The sequence below is a fragment of the Chiloscyllium plagiosum genome, unplaced genomic scaffold (genome assembly GCF_037043375.1).
Source record: "Chiloscyllium plagiosum isolate Xiang-an unplaced genomic scaffold, Cpla_swu_hap1 HiC_scaffold_9, whole genome shotgun sequence".
Lineage (NCBI taxonomy): Eukaryota > Metazoa > Chordata > Chondrichthyes > Orectolobiformes > Hemiscylliidae > Chiloscyllium > Chiloscyllium plagiosum.
The window spans coordinates 33,370,791-33,393,029 of NW_028270147.1; the positions used below are offsets into that span (position 1 = coordinate 33,370,791).

The following is a 22,239-nucleotide window of genomic DNA, read 5'->3' on the forward strand; positions in this document are numbered from 1 at the left end:
GAGACTAGGTAGAAGGAATATAGGTATGATGGGTGTACTTACAGCTTAGAAGGAACAAAAAGTTCAGAGGAGCACTGCCTACAGTAATATCAATGAAATAATTGTCTTGTTATATATTGCAATAGTATGTTGTGATATGTTGGCTGCACATTGGAATGTAGTACTGAACTATTTGCGTAGTAAAGTTGTACTTCAGGATTCACTTTATGGTCTTGCATAATAATTTATATGGATGCTGTGCAATTCTGAGTTTTTGCTTCATGTTTTGATGTGGTATAACACAACATTAGAGTTATTATCTAATATTAGAATGCGTTGGAACACATACTTTCAGTATGGTGAAATGTAGTTTTGTTTCATTTTTACATTATCATGAGTTCAGTTCTATTTGGTACTTTCTGTTATTTTCTGTACTAGTGGAACAGAACATTGGATGCTGTGGAGTTTTATGTTTGAATATTTTGTTTCAATATTTTATAGTTATAGATTTAATATTATGTATAAAATTATTTCTGTTGAAATACCAGGAATGTATTCTTTCAATGTCATGGAGTCTCGTGATCGAATTTTCATAATTGTTGAAATATAGAAACAACACACACATGGATTAGATGAGGCATTTGACATAGTCCCTCCCTCTGATCCATTTCTAGTCAAAATGGACTGCAAAATTAACACTAATGTAAACGTGTATTGAAATGTGGGAACAAAGTATTGAAATTTTAAACAACCTGTTCAGATATGTTATGATACACCTCTGGAGCATGTATGACCTGAACCTATATATCTTGGGTACTGTAATTCTTACTGCTTAGCCAACTGGTCACTACTGGTATTAATGTCATACATGCCTCTTGCCACTATTCATTTAATCCAAAATTTGTAATACTATACTTTTATTCTGGTGTCTTTTATTCAGTTTCCAAAACTATATTTCAATTGCATTAAATTTTAAATTTAATCAATTTGGTTAGAAGTGATCAATCAGCCTTGATCATTTAAAAGTGAGGATGTTTTCAGGAGTTGTTTTAGAAATATTCATAGCAAAATGGGGAGGGAGGGAAGGTGAGGAAAAGAATATAATGGACTAAAAGTCTCTTGAAATCGTTTCACCTCTTCATTTTGGTGCTATAGAATCTAATTGTGGAATAATTCAGCTAGAATACTATTGAATAAGTTGGAAGAAGCCCTTATCTGATTTGACTAAAGTAAGACCCTTTGGAGAATCACATAGGAGCAAAATACTGCTCAGTTTGGATACCTGAAATAAAACAGAAAATGCTGGAAAACTCAGCAGATCTGGCAGGATCTGAGGAGGCAGAGAGACAAAGTTAACATTTTGAGTTGAATGACCCTTCATTGGAAGAATAAAACGTTATTCTTTCTTCCTGAGACTAAAAGGAGAGTACGTCTGATATAGACAAACTTATTATATATAGTTGCCTGATATTGTAACAAAATGGGCACATATAAATGCCAAGTGTGTAAATGTATATATGAATATCAGGTTAAGGCTAGTGATTGTTTAGCTGATTTTCAGAACCACAATTATCGTCAATATCATTCCATCTATTTAGGATGATGAACAAACTGCAAATTAAATCTGCTAGGGATCAGGTTGCTTCCTATGGTTAATTTTGCTGATGGTTAAAAAGATAAATCAATGAGAGGCAAATTCTACCCCAAGCCCATTTTCTGAAGGGTAATTGTACTCGAAAGATTAACTTTGTCTCTGTCCTCATAGATACCTCAGGCCTGCTGAGTTTCATTATCACCCTATGTTTTTACTCTTTGGAGACTCCTATATGGAAATCTATCTCATCAGGCAGCTTCCAATTTATCAGAATTTTATCCTATATGCATTGTTGTAAAATTAGGCTGCTAAGACACAAATGCAAAGAGGAATAAACAATTTGAGTAAGTGGCTGTGAAAACATCTAGGCCATTCTCTGAAGTTCTCTTGGATTACCACAAGGTAAAATGATAACATTTCAAACGGGTAAAATCCAGGCAACAGCTGCCAAATGGGGATTGCATGTGTGCACTTGTAATCCAATAAAGGAAAAAGATGCCAAAAACAATAAAACAACATTCTCTCTTCCTGAGACAAGCAGGAGAATACATCTTATATAAACATACTGACCATATATGATTGTCTGTCATTGCAACAATATAGGTGCACATATTTACAGATATGCACACACACAAACACACACATATATATCAGGTTTTTAATCTATTAACTGGTGGGTTGATTTTCTGAGGTATTGCCAGTATCCTTCCATCTATTTAAGATGATGAATATGCTGCAAATTAGGAATAGTGTAACTTCCTATGATGCAATTTTGCTGACAACTGAAAAAAACAATCTGTGAGTCGCAAATTCTACCCTGTGCATTGCATCTGATGTGGTAGGAAGTCAATTCAAGAACCATTCACTCTAACCTTTTGGATTTGTATTCAAAATCTATTTTTAAATAGGCCTGTATCATGTATTGCAATGTGTGTCCATACAGTGTCTCCAGAGCCAAATCTGACCTTACCTCTGCTCCCATCTAAAAGCAGAAATGCTTTTGCCAGAAGCCTATTACCCAACATTGAAAATAAGCTCCAATAAAATATATGGTGTTCACAGTAATTATCATAGGCCTTGATGAGAAGTTTATGATTTGAAGAAGTAGAATTGCCCAAATCAGGCAACACAAGAACATCTGAAAGGAAATGGACCATCCCCAGAAACAGCCTGAGGAATCTGAGAAGAGAAGAACTAGCCATTTGGATACAGAACTGGCTCAAAGGTAGAAGACTGAGGGTGGCGGTGGAAGGTTGTTTTTCAGACTGGAGGCCTGTGACCAGTGGAGTGTCACAAGGATCAATGCTGGGTCCTCTACTTTTTGTCATTTACATAAATGATTTGGATGTGAGCATAAGAGGTACATTAGTAAGTTTGCAGATGAACCAAAATTGGCGGTGTAGTGGACAGCGAAAAGGGTTACCTCAGATTACAACAGGATCTTGACCAGATGGGCCAATGGGCTGAGAAGTGGCAAATGGAGTTTAATTCAGATAAATGTGAGGTGCTGCGTTTTGGGAAAGCAAATCTTAGGAGGACTTATACACTTAATGGTGAGGTCCTAGGGAGTGTTGCTGAACAAAGAGACCTTAGACTGCAGGTTCATAGCTCCTTGAAAGTGGAGTCACAGGTAAATAGGATAGTGAAGAAGGCATTTGGTATGCTTTCTTTTATTGGTCAGAGTATTGAGTACAGGAGTTGGGAGGTCATGTTGCGGCTGTACATGACATTGGTTTGGCCACTGTTGGAATATTGCATGCAATTCTGGTATCCTTCCTATCGGAAAGATGTTGTGAAACTTGAAAGGGTTCAGAAAAGATTTCCAAAGATGTTGCCAGGGTTGGAAGATCTGAGCTATAGGGAGAGACTGAACAGGCTGGGGCTGTTTTCCCTGGAGCGTCGAAGCCTGAGGGGTGATCGTATAGAGGTTTACAAAATTATGAGGGGCATGGATAGGGTAAATAGGCAAAGTCTTTTCCCTGGGGTCAGGGTGTCCAGAACTAGAGGCAGACCTAAGGGGCAACTTTTTCGCACAGTGGATGGTACGTGTATGGAATGAGCTGCCAGAATAAGTGGTGGAGGCTGGTACAATTGCAACATTTTTAGAGGCATTTGGATGGGTATCTGGATAGGAAGGGTTTGGAGAGATATGGGCCGGGTGCTGGTAGATGGGTCTAGATTGGGTTGGGGTATCTGGTCATGGACGGGTTGGACCGAAGGGTCTGTTTCCATGCTGTACATCTCTATAACTCTATGACTCTAAGAGTAATTGATCATCTCAGCAAATTGCTTCCTCCAATTACATTCCAATTAAATGTCTTAAATTGACTTATTCATCCTAGTATCAGCTGCTTCTGCCATGACTTGTGAATGTCTATATTCAAACAACATTACATCAGAGGTAAACATTCTAATTAGTGATGAAAACAGGAATTTTCAAATCCTTCTCAATGTTATTCAACCAAGATTACAAAGTGTTAGAATATAGTTATTACACGCAGCAGGACAAATCAAAGCCAGAATTCCGGTTAAACTCAAACGTCTTGTCTTAGATGAAGTTATTCTGTGTACACCATTAACATTCTGAGCAATATGCTGTAAAGCTAAGATCTCTACACACTTGAACAGCTTGTAACCCCATCTGTCACAGCCTAGCCATTTAACTTAAAGAATATGTAATACCTATTGTTTCACTAACTAAGTATATTAATCCTCGACCACCTTGAAAAATAGAATGATTTCTATTCACATAGTGCCTTTCATGATCTCAGGATATTGCAAAGAGCTTTACTGTCATTGAAATGCTTTTACAGCTGGTCATCTCAGATGGTTAGAATGTGGTGCGAAAGTCAGTTACGTCAGCTGAAGTAATTTGTGGAGCTGCTTATTCTACTTGTCTTTTATGATATTGTGGAGCATCAAAAGATTGCTACGAATGAAGATGTGTGGACAGCCATTTTCTTTTACATTCATTCATGCGTTGCACTGTCATTGGCTGAACCAGCATTCATTGCCTTTGATCTGAATGGTTCATTAGTTAATTTAGAAGGCAGTTAAGAGTCAAACACATTGCCAAGAGTCTGGAGTCATATGAAGGCCAGACCAGGTAAGGATGGCAGACGTACCTCCCTTAAGGACATTTGTAAACTAGGTGGGATTTTACATCAACAGTAGTTACATAGTTTCCATTCATTTAGCTGTTAATTCCAGACTTCATTGAAATTAATTTTCACTATTTTTCAAGATGAGATTGGAACCATGTCCCCAGAACATTATGCCAGGTTTCTGGATTACTAATCCAGTTAGCATCACTCCTACTGCACCACCTCCCTGTACCTTTGCACCTCCTCAACTTTCGTATAATTATGGATGCTGCAAAAAAAGAGAGGACTGCTTTTAAAGTAATTGAAATAATGATAGTACAGTAAAGAATCTTCTAGCACGAATGCCAATGTGCCTCAAGGTGTGGAACATGCTTTCAGTTGACTTTGTAATGATAGTACCAAAATAGAGCAAACTTGAATAAAGACTTACCTTAAAATTAAAACAATGTACATGCTGTTAGAAATTAATGATGTCAAACCCAGAGGTGAAAATCCTTATATAACAGTAAAATGGGACGAAGTCTCATTTTCTCCATTATTTATGAGTCACTAATGCAATCAAAACTGTTCAATTAATGTACTTAGGAAATCTTAATAAAATAAAACTGATCAACTGATCAATGGAAATAATATATATTTTTTACAATGTTTTAAGAAGATACAAATTCATCTTCCCATAATTTAGTCTCAAAAAACAGAGCGGAATTGTAAGTTATCAGAGTGTCTTTCTCATTTATTATAACATCTAAACTCCTAAATTAAACTATTGTTTATGATACATACAGATACATGATTAAACCCATCTGATCAACTCATATTGATTACATTACAGCCAGTAATTGTTCTGTGTGGATGCCCTCATAAATAATTTAGGTGGGCACATTAACACCAACTAACATGATCCTGACCGCTTTTCATTGAAAAGTAAATTAAAAATAAATAATTAAAACAATTCACATAACCAGCAATACCAAAAATGAAAGATAGGGTGCAATAGTGTCAAAGCACTAATATTTATCGTTATGTATAACACCAGTTAAGTATCTTCATCTGATTATTATCATGTAATCAATTGTAAGTACTAATTATTCTCTTAATAATGATACTTCAGCTTCATAATTACATCACAGCCTTAGAATCTTTGCTGTTATTTATTATTTTAATAATAAAACATATACAGCTCCTCAATTAGATTGCAGACACAATCATTCCCATGTGTCCATTATTTCATATATAAATCACCTCAGTCCTTAAGTTATTGCTTGTTGCTTGTCCACAGGGATGTATTGCTGTGAATTTATTTTATATAAGATTGGTTAAATCAGACATCGGACTTCTTCCTATGACTGAAATTCACTAACAAGTCTTATAATTCGTGTGTTGGGTTCAAAGCTGAATCGCAAGGAAACCGATTTTACTTCTTTAAATATTATCTTATTCAGGAATGCTACAAACTCTTGAATGCCTGGATATAACTTGACCTTTTAAGCCTTGAAAAATCTCTGCATGGGCATGGGTGGTCACCATTTTTGTCATTCGTCACATAAAGTATTTTCTGTGTGGGCATGTCTTAAATGCCTTCGCATCTTTGCAACATAAGCTATATGACCAGCTAGATTCCTTACAACCAGTTAAAAGGTGCTGCTCTGTCAATCATACTTTTTTGGGTTGAGAAATTAAGCCTGACACTAATGTGAGCATAACATGCTGAGGCGCAATTATGGGCATCAATCTGTATGCAAAAGCATAACATTTAGGGACAAGTAAACAAAATCATTTTATATACTGGGATGATTGGTGTAATCTATGATAATATCAAAAATTACAGAATGGATTTGTCCACTGGGATAGTAAGAAATAGAAAATCTTTAATGCATTGAAATGCAATTTGGAAATGGATGAGAGATGAACCAATCCCTGAAATTCCACAAAATAGCTGCAAATTAAACTGACATTGTTGCAATACTTTCACCAGATTGTTTACAGATATTCAAAATGTCCTACTTTCTGTGTAACTATACACAAGAAACATGTGAAAATGCTCCAAAATAGAAATTAATGGGAAATTATTTCTCCAGTGAACTTCTATTAAATTGAAAGTAATAGAAGGTGTTCCATTTGACCATTTTGAAAGAGTTGGGATTGATAAGGACAGGGGGTCATTTGTAGTCAATGGTACTGCAATCAAAAATTCATGTTTTCTTTTGATAAAGCAGAGAAAACAATTCATATTTGAAATACCAAGAGCGACTTCTTTTAGAAAATAAAGTTAAAAAATTAATTTGGAAAATTGTTCAATAGCTGCAATATATGAAAAATCTTCCAACTTCCTGCACTTGCTGTTTAAACGTTACTCCCGCTGTCAATTCATTTTTATCAGACTTCAGCTTTAACTTGTTTATTTCAATGCCCACATTTTTAATGAAAACTGACGAGGTAAATTTGTCATGCAGTGATTATATCCTCCCTCCAGTGGTGATGCTGCAATGCTTCAGTATTACATTTTTCAATGTCTTAGCTATACAGAGTAGAAACTCTTCAACCAATATCGTTACTCTGCTTCCTAATTATCTCCACATCTTATTATTTAACCACAAATAATAATAGCTTAGATACACTACTTAATTTTGATTCTCCGTGTACAGCACCCTAGATAGACAAGGATTTACGTAGAGATGGGCAGACACTTATTCCTGATGAAGGGCTTTTGCCCGAAACATCGATTTTGCCTGTCCTCGGATGCTGCCTGAATTGCTGTGCTCTTCCAGCACCACTGATCCAGAATCTGGTTTCCAGCATCTGCAGTCATTGTTTTTACCATAAGTGACTTATGCTTATTTGGTCAGAATTACTCAATTTTGCCCATCAAATAGTTCAGATCACACCATAAGTCATGGGGTTAATATAAATAATGAATCCAACTCTAGTTTTAATATGCATGTGATTATACTATTTCATATATAGATGGCTGAAGATTCCCATGCACCTGAAATTAATGGGTTGTTTAATAAGGGTAGTTTGGACAAGCAAGTCTTATTTCCACTGGATGATAAAAGAGTAAAAGATGACTCAATTAGTACCACTCCCTCATCTTTCTGCATCAACATATAAATGTACTTCAATCTAATTCTCTTTTGGAAGTTATTATCACATTGGCTAATATTATCCTTTCAAGGGGTACATGCCATATAATAGCAAATAACTACATAGAATTATTTCTCTCATGTCATTTTTTTGCTAAATAATGTCAATCTACAACTTCTTATTCCTAATCCTTTGCCACTGGAAATAGTTTCTTCTTACTTAATCTTCCAAAATTCTTCATCAGACTTTCACGTAATCTTCTATGTTGTACAGAGAGTGACCCAGGTTTCTCTCTCCTCTCTACATGACTGAAGTCTTCTTTCCCAGTATCATTCTAATAACTCCCCTTGCATTTGCTCAAAGGCTTTGGCTTCCTTCATAAAGTAGTTAGCAGAATTGGAAACAATACTCCAGCTTCAGTCTCTCCAGTGCTTTATAAAGGGTGAGTGCAGCTTTGGTACTCTGTTTATAAAACCAAGGATCCTTTTGGATGGAATCTTCCCAGCCCCATGGGGGCAATGGTAAGAAAGTTGTTAGAATTGCATGAGGTGAGCAGTAATGAGCATCTAGATGTTGAGATCAAATATCCAATTTCCAACCAAGTGTTGAATGGCAAGATGACATTCTCATTCATGAGAAATAACAGGCCTACTTGTATGTATAAGTATGTATTAACATCTTTAATATTATTTATTTTTCACCCCATTGATCTTAGTTTTTCATTTTTCCATCTACTGGATATGTACTAGATGGTGACAATTTTCAATATGAATGACCGTACAACTGCAGCTCACCACTCATTCCTCTGACCCTGGACAGCAGTCTTTTATATCTCAGGATATGCTCCAAAGGCAGTGACCACAAAAGTTTGCCACGTTGGGTGCCAACTTCCCTCTGTCCAACATGTCTGGGACAATTGACAGCAACGGCCCAGGGTAGCTGGCAAGTGTTGGTGTTTGACTGGGTGCATAACCAGGCTTTAAAGATGGTGTCAGTGCCAGGAAACCAAGTGGCCAATACTTGCAAGTGGGAAGTGGGAAAAAAATATGACAATCAAGGCACTACAGGACATTGGGCATAGGTGATGAGGCACATTTGGGAAGACTGTGTGAGAAAAGACGTTAGGACTCATGGAGAGAAATCTCCTATGAAACTCACCAAAACTGAGAGTAATTTCTGATAAAATTCAGTCCTATGCCTTAATATGAGCCTTCTCAACTTGAGTGTACAATGTCTGAAGTTGTGATCGGTTAGAACATTGCTTTATCATCTGGCACACATGGGTTTAAATTCAGTTCACACTGATAGGATGAACATTCCCTCTCCCTGTTGATTACAATAATCTTAAATAAAATGAGTTCGCAGCAGTTTCTAGCTGACAGGAATCCATATCAGAAACTGTCCATAATTTAATACTATTTGGCATTAAACTGGTAATCTATTATCTTGTGACTGTAACATAATGCTACTTACTATTCAATCCATCAGTGCTGAAATGTTAAGGATTAACACCAATTCTTTTCCATCTTTACATTTAGTTATGTCAAAACCGCAATACAGAATAGTTAAAAATAAAATGATTGGAAATTGCAGTGTTTCCAACTAAAAACAATCAATTTAAAGACAGCAGCAATAATATAAAGAAGAAAGTTCCAAACTCAACTTCTTGCATTTAGGATCAATGCTGCACTGCTTCTACGTGAGTCAATTAAATCCCTTCTGATCCCCTGTCTCACACAGTGCTATTGGATATTATGCTATGGCAACTGAACAGCAACAGGAGAGTCATGTTTCCTGCTGGCCTCAACTGAAACCCATCAATACAGCCACTGGGCAAGTGCAACTTATTTGGCTGCTTAATGAAATATAAAGATTATTTTAAGCACTGTAAGCAGAATTTGACAGCCTTAAAAACAGAACCTCCATTTGACAAATGCATTTGTAATTTGAAAAATGCTGTATAGGTTCTTTTCTATAATTGATTTATGTATTTTTAAAAGGATCTTAAACATGAGCAAGGACTGATTATTATCAGTGTCATTGTAACAAATATTCCTTAACCCTGAAGCTACAGTTATAGCAAAGCTTTCTGATGTCCAGCATAACATCACTCTCTTCAAGAAGATTTATTTCCCAACAAGTTAACAGATTTATTCTAAATTCCCAGTAGCCAATTAGCTTTAGCAGGAGAGCTGTATTGTCCCAACTAAGATGGGGTATTAGTTTGAATTTGTAATATATTTGTTTGACAAACATTTTTATGTTCCATTAAAGATTTTGTTGTCCTATTTGTGTACTGCATACTTTGTGCATGTTGGCATTATAAGTTAAATTAGCCTCAAGGTCTTTCATCACTCTGATACCTACCAGTGCACTAGAAATGTTGTCATTTTTTGGAATGGTTTGACTTTTTAAAAATTTCTTTCTTCCTCATACTAATTTTCCTCTATGTGACAAACGTGTGGAAACAAAGGTAGAAATCTGCTCCAGGCTCAGTGCTTACAATGTATTTTAATGCATGAGAGAGCTCCTGGATGTTTTGCTGGCTAGTCAATGGCGCAGCTGAAATCCTACAATCAGTGTACAGGAACTGATAGACACAAAACTGAGTCTCACCATTTTATACTGCAGAGTCTTAGTCTGATGAAATTAGTTGTACTATTTATTGTTATTTGAACACTTTCATTCTATCTCATCAATAAAACAAAATTCATGAAATATTCTCAAAAGAAATCTCACTCATAATTTTGTGAGGGTAAAAATGTTATGCATCAAGTTGCTTCTAAAAGTGAAGACTCACAAGAAATGTTCTCAAGCAAAAGAATTTTAAAAAGCATAGTTGAGTCACTGCCATTTTAGTGTCCAAACCTTCCCGATCTCACTGACATTCACCACAACTTTAGTTCAGATCTAACTATCAAATGAAATTTGAACTCAGAACGCTAGAAGCTGACCAACCAGTGTATTCACACTATAAGTTCAGCATTGATATAGAGTGTCTCTTCCCATCAATGCTATACTTGTACATCTCATATCGAGGCCTGAATCAAGCATGCAGTATTAAGATTTTAACATCCAGATTGGTTTCAAAATGAAGCAGTTTGCTGGGGTTTTACACTCCACTTATCTTCAGTATTTGGACATGTCTTACCTCTGGATTCAGACTGCACTTTAACTTTGACATTAATGTGAAGCAAAAGTACATCGTAGCGATGTTCAATTTGAAATCTGAACACATTGTAAGATTTGCAGTGAGATTTCTCTACAGTGCCAAAATCTTTGATACAAGTTAGAGCATTCCACTCGAACATGACTTAAAACTCTGATCCACAACTGAAATAGTAGGTTGCACCCTGAGGACATTTCTTTTTCAGTTGAAAGTGTATGTGCCCTCTTATATAGACAGCTTGCAAATTGGTGTACTGGGAACAGTTGAAAGCAAGGTCAAAGAGCAAATTTAGGAAATTAGAGCTGTAAGTTATGAGTAGAAATTTGTGGAGCATCACTGGCTTTCACTAGAAAAATCAATTAGAACTGAGTTCCCTGGAGATGCATTCACATACCAGGTATCCATTCTATGATTCTATGATAATTTGAGCATTGATATGAAGCAGCTTCTGCTTTAGATTAATGCTATACTTATCAGTCCAGCATCGAGGCAAAGTATGATAAGATAATGCAATATGACTGTGACAATTTTCAGGGTAGGTGTAGGCTAGTAAAAAAAAACTTCTTGCAATATTTATATTCTCTTGCTGCTGGGAAGCAGTTAGTGTCATATGTCATTTTGTGCATTTTTTGCTATTTTGACTTTTTTGGTTCTATAATGGGCTCATTGGAATACCAGCTGCCATTTTATACTTGTCTAAGTTAGTGGAAATCTCAAGCTGGACAAAATTAATACTGCTGCATCCTACTCAGATATTTCATATTTTTGTCAACAAATTATACATGTAGAGAGAAATTTAGTTATAAGCATTTGTTAAAACGTTCTACAAAATCAATTATAAAGTGATTCATATAGAAGTAGGCTTGTACTAGCTGTTTGCAAGAGCTATCCAATTAGCCCCACTTCTCTACTCCTTTGCTGTAATCATTCATGTATTCATTTAGTTCCCTTTTGAAAGTCACTACTGAGTCTGTGTTTTTACCACTGTTTCAGACAATCCATTCTGGATTATAACGACTTAATACATAAAATTTTCGTTGGCTCTTTTGTCAATTGCCCTCAATCTGCATCTAAGGGGAACTGATTGTTTTTGTCTTTTTTTCCTGTATCAAAGTCCTACGTGATTTTAAACATATCTATCAAATTTACAAATAATCTACTCTGTTCTAAGCAGAACAGTTCAGTTTCTCCAGACTGTCCACATAATTGGATCCCTGGTACCATACTGTCAAACCTCTTCTGCTCACTCCAAATAGCTCAAGGTGTAGCATCCTTGGTTCAAGTTCAACTCCAGAGGTCTGAGCACAGAGCCTGCAATTGTTGCAGATAAAGGAGGACCTCACCTGCTCTTTCTGCCTCCACAATAAAACATTTTGGGCGTCTTTTATTGAGCAACTTTTCATGGTCTTTTTATAGGTGGTTGGTTGGGCAGCTCGAGACTTAGAAATACTTTTTGACATGTCTAAAGTGCAAGCCCTGATTAATCTAAACACATGCAGGCATCTGGATTGAAAATCTGTTTGGGAGTTGCTATTAATTGCAATATCTCTGATGTCTACGATCATATTTGGCTTTCCAAAGGGCATTTGCCAATCAGAAGAGATGCAAAAGAAATGCTGATCCTCTAATATTATGACTTTTTATCTTTTATAATAATTTGGAAACACTCCTTGGAACCCATTGTACATATTTGTGGCATCACTGACTTTGGCAAAATACTTTGTAATGCAATAGATGGAAAAGAATGTTAATGAGAAATGATTGTTTATCACCAAGAAATATTGCAAACATGTAGTATCTAAGCAGAATGTGACTAATCAAAGCAAGTAATCAATATTACCAGAAAGACAAGTTGCATAAATGCTTGGAAAAAGTTTAGTACTGCCAGTGGAATATTTGATTTAAATGTAATTACCTAACATGACACCAGTCAACTATATTTCTAATGGTAGAGCCTACAAGAATTATAGAAGGAGATGATCTCTGCAGGAAAGGAGACACTATACATTGCTTTCAGGGTCAGTAGAGGTTGCAGTTGTTATGAAAGGACATCAGTGAGACAGATCTCACCTTCTTTGGAATTGATTATAAATACAACTATATCTGAGAAGAATTTTTTTTCAAAATTAGGTTTGTGATCCAAAATTAAAAGAGCAAAGATTACAGCTATTGAGCCACAAGTAGCCTCTAAACTTTGGCAATTTAGCTCAAATGCCATTCAATTCAGTCCTGTTTGTGTTGTCTTGTTTTTAATTTGAAAACCTGGTATTAGTGCTCATTTACTCTTATTATGGTAAACTATAAGGAAATTGTACAGGTGACCTTGAAACTCTACAATACTTATCCATAGTGGCCTGAAAAGACTAAAAGATATGTTACCACATGGTCTGTAAGAGTTTCATATTGAATAATTACATTGAGGAGCTAGTAAAGGATTGAATGGTTTAGAAGTTAGTGAATAACTGCATGTAGTGGATTATATAACATTGATGCAAATTATAAAACAAAAGCTAGAATTATGGATTCATATGTAATTTGATAAATAACAGATTGTTACTGGAGGTTAAAACATTCATCTTTGAGTGAAAATTAAGCAGACTAATGAGATAAAGCTCTCCTCTCACTAATAATTATAAGGTTTATAATCAAAATAATTTAGTGGCAGTCTCAAATCAGCTTCAAGTGGACATGAAGCATACTTAGCAACAATTCAATGCAAATTAGCTCCAATTTAGGGCCTTAACTCAGGGAGGTTTTGAAAATAAATCTTGTGAGAAATAAAATGTAATGTTATTTGAGAAAAAGATAACTTTCTGAGGATGAGCATCATTGTATGCTGTATGGGCAATATAGAGGATAGTTTGCTTTATTTCTCTGCTGCCTATTATACTTTTCTTGTTGATGCTTGCCATAGAAAACTGGAAATGTTCCAGGACCAATCCCAACAATACAGATCTTGATGGAGGTAGAAGAATTTGAAAAGAAAACATTGTGCAATTAACAATAAAGTACGAAAGCATAATTCCAAATCTGTTTTTGAAAAATACACTATGTTCAACTGTTTGATAGCTTGATATGATCTTTGTAAATATAATGTTATAACCTCTCTGAATTGAAAATGTTATGCTGATTGTGGTATCCAGATTTGAATGACATTTGCTTTATATGTTATTAGGTGAGAGGGAAAGAACTGACCTTTAATTCCCATTACAGGTGTTGCTTAATGAAAACCTGACTCACTTATTACATAACCATTAAAAGAAACACTGATTCAAGTGAAAATGCAACTTCATTTTCTTCAGATTTGGAGCCTACGTCCTGTCATATGGAGAAATTCCATTCTCAGTTTTTAATTCAAAATTTGGTTAAGGACACTGAATAAAATATTTTCACACATTGTTAAAGCCACACAGTAAGAATGGCACCTAGCATGAGTCATATGAAACACAAGTACACTCACTTATCAAAATTTGATTATATTTTTAGTTCAGCAGTCTTCAGGAAATATTTAATTCTTTGAATTTTAATTGCCAGCAAGAGGTAGCTCCTCAAAAATGCAATGAATGGAGATATAAGGTTACACAAATTGAAGGTATATTGACTGATATTAATGGATTTCTAACTGATTAACATAGCAGGTAAGGGGACTTAATAAGAATGTGTTAATACATTTGTTTGTATGAAATTCTGCTATTTTTAGTAATATTGTACAGTGTGATGTCAGTCTTAAAGTTACTCAAAGAAGGCAAAGTCACGCTGAATACCAAATCTTCTCCATGAATGTTATAGCATGAAACCTAAGAAATAACATTACATAGATCATAAACAGTATTTAATGGACTGAGTCTAAAACCCGAGCCATTCATTGATGTCTTTGTATGTTTGCTGTTTCTCCCAGAGATTGACAGCCATGCAGCACTATGGGGTCAATGGTTACTCTCTACATGCCATGAACTCTTTGAGTGCAATGTATAATCTTCACCAACAAGCAGCACAACAGGCCCAGCATGCTCCTGACTATAGGCCATCTGTCCATGCACTGACTTTGGCTGAGAGGCTGGCTGGTAAGATACTAATGTCAGTTTTCATTGTATGGTACAATTGTGCTTTTGCTTTCCATTTTTGTTATTGCACTTATTATATTTAGAAACTTGTAAGTGATTGCAAACAAGAAGTATTGTCAAAGGTAACAGTCAGAACTTATAGATTGAGTTGGTTACAGTATGGATATTAGCAGTTAACAAAATTAGCATATTAAATCCAACGCAGATGAATATGTGGTATTGTGTAAAGGAAAGCAAATTAAACAACATGTTGAAATACATAAGAACAATGCTAAAAAAGGTGAGCCCAATAAATACAGAGCAGCAACGAAGAAAATTAACAGTATTTTGGAGATATAACATTAAGGAGTGCTTAAAACATTAAAGCATTTGTTAAGGTAAAATTCCAGGATGTAGTGGAGGTTTTAAATTATGATTTTGCACCAGTCCTCACTCCAGTAGATAATTCTCCAGTTCCACAATGTACAATTGACTCTAAACTGAAAATCTCAAAATGGATATAGATACAGTCTTAAATAGGAAACATGGTCTCAAAACTGGACAGCAGATTTATTATTACATGTTTATTGTCCTCATTGAGGTTGAATTTTTTCCCCACCTGAAAAACCTAGAGGACTTTGGACATTTTCAATATGGCTTCTGGCAAAGGAGATTTTGGCTTATTAGTTGATTAGGAGGTTGTTGGATTAAAAGATGGGACGTCTGGGTGATACCATGTGCTTGGATTTCCATAAAGTTTTCAATAAGGTGCTACACAATAAGTTACTCAGAAGTAGAGAATTTGGGATTGGTAAGGAAACCTGCGACAAATTAGGAACTTTTGCATTCTTGAAGGCACAAGGTTCTAATTATAATGGTTCTGTAGGAGAGCAACATGGATTGGAGGTAGGACTGTTGACATTCATACTCGTTATTGATAATTTGATAAAGGCAATGGGTGAGCTGTCCACAAGTTCATAAATGATACAAATGTTTACAAATGTTTTAGAATTTTGACAAAATTACTAGAATTAGATAGGGATGTGATAGGGAAATGGGCAAATGTCTGGAAAATGTTATTACATACATATAAAAGTATTGTTCCTCAGATGGATAAGATTCACAGCACCTTATGCATATCTGAGCTAAAAAGCTGTTGACAAGGGGGAAAAAAATCTGCTTGTTGCAATCCATGAATTTCTAAGGATTCACAACAGTGCCAGGAACCAAACAGTATGGGGATGTATGATTAGAGTGCTTAAATATTTTTTTAAAAGCCTCCATTGTCCTTGTATAAAATATATCTATGCTAGTGCCCAGTTTTGATCCCCTCATATTGTAAATGTCATAGATGACTTGTAAAAGGTTCAGAGGTACATCATGAGATTGATTTCTAGTTTAAAACAAAAGCAGCAGTAAAATAGGACAATGCCCCAAAGGCATCTCACAGAATGGTAATCAGACTAAAATTGACCAAAGGAGCCAACAAGCTAAGAAAGAGCCACTGGGACAAAGAATGTTAGATATCATGGTAGAATACAAAGACCCAGCATTTTCAGACCATAAAGCATAGGAGCAGCTGTAGCCCATTCAGCCCAATGAGTCTGTTCTGCCATTCAGTGTCTGATCTGATAATCCTCAAATCCACCTTCCTGGCCTTATAATAATAACCCTTGGTTCTTTTACTGATTAAAAAGCTGTCCATCTCAGCCTTGAGTATACTTAACCCAACATCTACAGTCGTAAAGAAGTCACAGATTGATTAACCTCTGAGGGGAAAAAAATGACCTTATTTCTTTCTTATCACCTAAGCTCAAGGAAAGCATGGAAATTAAGGACATTTGAATTACTTCAAACACAGAAAGCACCAAACAGAGTCCATGTAGCTTGATTATTTGAATTAGAAGCTTAGGGAAAATCAAGTGATGTGCATATCATAGAACCAGGATCAATGATAGGAGGATTTTCTTTTGCCAAGAGTCATACAGTCATAGAGATATATAACACATAAACAAACCATTCAGTCCAACTTGTCCATGCTGACCAGATATCCTAAATTAATCTAGTCCCATTTGCCAGCACTTGGCCTATATCCCTCTAATCCCTTCCTATTCATATACACATCCAGATGCCTTTTAACTGCTGTAATTGTACTATCCTCCACCACTTCTTCTGGCAGCTCACTCTGTAACACATACCACCCTCTGTGTTAAAAGTTTGCCCCTTATATCACATTACATCTTTCTTCTCTCACCTTAAATTAGTTTTAAATGCCCCCACCCGTGAGAAAAAGAGTCATCAGGTTTGGAACAAATTGTAAGTTAATAAAATGTGAACTTGCAGCAGCGTTCTAAAAGGAACGGCGAATGTTCCTGGCTGTGGATGATCTCGCTCTGTGCAAGAAGTGAATTCTGGTCTCATTGTCATCCTGGTCTCCTGGTACATTTTATGATTGACATCAAAAGTCAGAGAGGAATTCCTCAGATTTTGTTTGGCCAAGGAATTTTGACCTGTTCCATTTCCCCTCCCAAGAAGTTATGTGACACATTGGGTAGCATGCTGCTCAGGTGGGCCATGACGGTTGAAACATTCTTGCTGGACCATTGGCTCTTTTCTTGTCAAGTTTATACATTCATATGGAAAAAGTAAGCTCAATATTCCATGACATTAATGAGTAACATTAGGGCAAAAGGTTATAGATTCAATGTAGTAAACTGTAAGCCATATGAGGAGATTGTTCTATGTGCAAAGAGTGGCCAACATGTAGATTATATAGAATAGACCTTGAGGAAAAGAAGTGGAAGTGAAATTTTGGGGTCAATTAAAACACAATCCAATGATGAAACCGAGGGATTAGGATCCCTTCAGGGAGATGAACTCAATGGTCTAAATTGTCTTCTTCATCCTTGATGAACTGTGAATTTCTATTTGATTGTGAAACAATAACATTGATTTTAATTTCCTGAAATGCCAGCAAATGGGTGTTAAAGGGTCAGCTGATTATTATATACTCCTTATTATTTTCCTTTCAGCATTTCAAGTTTGTAAAGAGAAAGGCAAGTTGGAGATTTTTTTGTTGGCAAATGGGCTGAGGGATGAATGGAGACAGACTATATTAATGAAGATGAAAATAGGTGGGGTTTTTTGTGATGGAAATTGTATAGAATCACAGGCTCTGCTCTGGATCGAAGAGGGCACTGAGGTTGTAAATGGTCTGGAGAGGTAGATGTGGACAAAGGATTGGAGTTGATAACAAGAGAATACAGTATCAGACAGTCATAAAATTAAAGATCAACTGGATGCCATCAACTTAGGCATGAAAGCTGATCTTCTGTTTGATATTGCCAAAGAACAGCCTGTTAGGAGGAAAAAGGAAGTGTTGAGAATTAATCATAATACAATTCCAGAGGTGGGAGCAATATGGAGCCACACTGTCTAGATAGCTAGAAAAGAAGTAATGGAGAACAAAGAAGAGACATTAACTGAGGATGATGTGACCGACCTCACTGAAACCTGAACAGACATCAAAGACGAAGGAGAAAAATAATGCATCAAAGTCACAGAATTCTTAATCTGCAAAGTTGTTTAGAGCCAATTCCCATCTATGCAAGGAGTGGAAACTACTTGGGAGAATTCAAATGGAAAGTGGCAGAGCTGTTTATGTGCATCCAGAAGGTGACAGCAAAGTCAATTGCTTTAGAGATGACAGAGAGTTGGGGATTAATTTGTTAGTTAGTGAAGATAAATATGTCAAGGAGTACAATGAGGGAAATGCTTTTGAAAGGGAGAGGAAAATGCCTGAGGAGAGAGGACATTTTGCAATGTCAGTTTATATAGGTCAAGGAAGGGAAGATGGTTGATAGTATGTGATGGAAATGCATCAAGAAAGCAGGAGTTAACAGCATTCCCATATGGCAGGGAGGGGTGGAGAAAAGGCCGAGATAGATTAAATATTTTAAAAATGCATACATTCTCATACATTGCTAGAGAAGAATGTGGAGGAGGCAAGGAATAGGTGATAGAGAAAAGGAATTTAGAAATATCTTTGCCCTACTAATGATCTATTTAGGTTTAATAAAGCATGAAAAATTATATTGGCAACTCCCATGTGCAATAAATGCTGGCCTAGCCAGTGATGTCATATCCCATGAGTGAAGTTTAAAAACGTATAATCCATAGCTGTAGTAAAATTTCCTCAGACAACAAATATAATTTATTCTGAGACTTTATTGCTGTTGTGATTCAAGTGTTCCACAAAAACATCTTCTGCCATTGGCCTTAAAACTTCAACAGTAATGAATTCACAACAGAAAGAATTTCCAAATCAATCTTTGGAAAATAGCAATGCAATAAAACTGAATGAATACACTGGAAAATTGCATTAGAATACTTAAGTGGTTATTTTTGACTAGCCCAGCCTCAATAAGCCAAAGGACCTTTATTGTGCTGATGACCTTTATGGACAGTGTGACTCTAAAAAGTGGTGCCAAATGATATAACAAGCCAACAAGATGAGAAGGAAAAGTTGAGTACAAGTCAACTGCAGAGCATTTTCTGAGAATCACTAGAAAGAAATTGCAATTGATAAGCCAGCTGCTAATGGCACCAAGGTATGATATAAGGCAACATAATTGAAAGCCACATGATTATGAAAAGATTTGTTGGTAAATGAATTAGCACTAAAATTAAAATTAGCTTTATTGTCACATATACGCAAATGAGTAAAGTGAAAAGTTTACAACTTGCTACTTATACACCATCTTAGGTACAAAGATACCGAGGTACAGGTTCTTAAGTACAAATTCCTCGGGAAAGAAGTTAGCAAAATAAAGAAACAAAGAATGATGGTGAATGTTGTACCTTTCCCAATAATTAAACTAGATGTGTTTTTATTTTCCAACGGCTGTGCATTTCAAGATATTATCCTCGAGGCAAGGTATGGGTCCCAGCATCGTAAGCAACGTCGGAGTCGGACAGCATTCACTGCTCAACAGTTGGAGGCTCTGGAGAAGACATTCCAGAAAACGCACTATCCCGATGTAGTGATGAGAGAAAGGTTGGCCATGTGCACGAACTTGCCTGAAGCTAGAGTACAGGTACAATACATCTTTCCTTTGCTTTCTCTACCAGCCATTTATTAAAACAATCTGGTTTATTAGAAACTGGCTGATAACTACAGTTGCCCAATTTATTGCCAATAATTTTTATAGTTTTAAAACATTTTATATATTCAGTTATTTTCCCACAATTAATCAGTCTAGATACTGGTCCTTACATGGCAGCTTTGCTTCTTGCATTAGGTAATGAAACCAGTGTAATTACCATTTTTATGGAAATATGTTCAAATTTCATGAATTTCTTTTCATTCATGTTGTTTCCTTCCATATCCAAAGACATTTTCCACCAGAAGGCAAAATAGAATTGTTATATGAGGCTGGGAGCCTTTGGGGTGGGGGTGGGGGTGGTTTGCGGTGGAGAGATAAATGGAAGGGGAGTGAGGCTGGGGAGAAGGTAGCTGAGAGTGCAATAGGTGGATGGAGGTGGGGGTAAAGGTAATAGGTCTGAGGGGAAGGTGGAGCAGACAGGTGGGAAGGAAGATGGACAGATGGGACTCGTCATGAGGACGGTGCTGACCTGATAGGTTGGAACTGGGATAAGGTGGAGGGAGGGGAAATGAGGAATCTGGTGAAATCCACAATGATGGCATAAATGTGGACCTGCTGTGCTTTTCCAGCACCACACTCTTGACTGTAATCCCCAGCATCTGCAGTCCTCACTTTTGCCATGAGGATGCAAATCCTACCTGCTCCAAGGGAGTGTTATAAAATCTACAAATAAAGTGATTAGAAAATACAAAGACTATGGTGACTTTACCTTTTATTGTATGCCCCTATTTAAACACATGTAAGTTTAGTTAACAATCTATCATACAGTCATAGAGTCATTGAGATGTACAGCACAGAAACAGCCCCTTCGGTCCAACCCGTCCATGCCAACCAGATATCCCAACCCAATCTAGTCCCACCTGCCAGCACCCGGCCCAAATCCCTCAAAACCCTTTCTATTCATATACCCATCCAAATGACTTTTAAATGTTGCAATTGTACTAGCCTCCCCTGCCCCCAATCCAGGTCCCTCAGTTCCTGCACTCTCATTAGAATTATAGATAGTTGTTAAACCTTACATCCTTTCTGCACATTTTTCCTACCAGAATGAATCACTTCAGGCTTCTCTATATTAAATTTCATCTGCTACCTCTCCACCCATCTCACTAACTTATTGGCATCCTTATGAGGTGCTACACTACCTTCCGAGTAGTGTTGTCAAATGAAGAAACCTAGGGCTTCAGGTAGATGATTCCTTGAAAGTTGCATCACAGGTAGACAGGTGGTTAAGGAGGCATTTAGCATGCTTGCCTTCATTGCTGAGACCACTGACTACAGGAGTTCGGACATCACGTTAAGGTTGGAAAGGACATAACTGAGGCAACTTTTAGAGTACTGTGTTCAGTTCTGGTTACCCCGTGATAGGAAGGATATTATTAAATTGGAGAGGATTCAGAAAAGATTTACCAGGATGTTGCTAGGACTAGAAAGTTTGAGTTATGAGGACAGGCATGGATTTTTTCCACTGGAACAAAGGAGGTTGAGGGGTGACCTTATAGACATTTATAAAATAATGAGGGCTATAGATAAGGCAAATAGCAGAAGTGTTTTCCCTCAGGTCAGAGAGTTCAAAACTAGGGGGCATGTTTTTAAGATGAGAGGAGAAAGATTTAAAATGGACCTGAGGGGCAACGTTCGTACACAGAGGGTGGTTTGTGTGTGGAATGATCTTTTGGTCTAACTTGTCCATGCTGACCAGATATCCCAAACCAATCTAGCCCCACCTGCCAGCACCAGGCCCATATCCCTCCAAACCTTTCCTATTCATATACCTATCCAGAGCCTTTTAAATGTTGCAATAGTACTAGCCTCCACCACTTCCTCTGGCAATTCATTCTATACATGCTCCACCCTCTGCATGAAAACTTTGCCCCTTAGGTCTCTTTTATATCTTTCCCCTCTTACCCTAAACCTATGCCCTCTAGTTCTGGACTCCCCCACCCCAGGGAAAAGACTTTGTCCATCTATCCTATCCATGCCCCTCATGATTTTATAAACATCTATAAGGTCACCCCTCAGCCTCCGACGCTCCAGGGAAAACAGCCCTAGCTTATTCAACCTCTCTATAGCTCAAATTCACCAACCCTGACAACATCTTTGG

The 22,239-nt window shown here is 36.7% G+C and overlaps 1 protein-coding gene across 2 annotated transcripts in view; it reads left to right on the top strand.

The window, feature by feature from the left end:
- Window positions 1-22,239, top strand: part of dmbx1b (diencephalon/mesencephalon homeobox 1b) — a 44,370-nt gene that overhangs the window by 16,456 nt on the left and 5,675 nt on the right. Inside the window, exons 2-3 of one of the 2 annotated variants that reach the window (XM_043700129.2) lie at window positions 14,829-14,994; window positions 19,855-20,069. In XM_043700129.2, the coding sequence (XP_043556064.2) occupies window positions 14,841-14,994; window positions 19,855-20,069 (369 nt within the window). In that variant the 5' untranslated portion in view covers window positions 14,829-14,840. Of the gene's footprint in view, window positions 1-14,828; window positions 14,995-19,854; window positions 20,070-22,239 lie in introns of those variants that run through there. The other variant, XM_087990268.1, reaches the window with a different exon arrangement.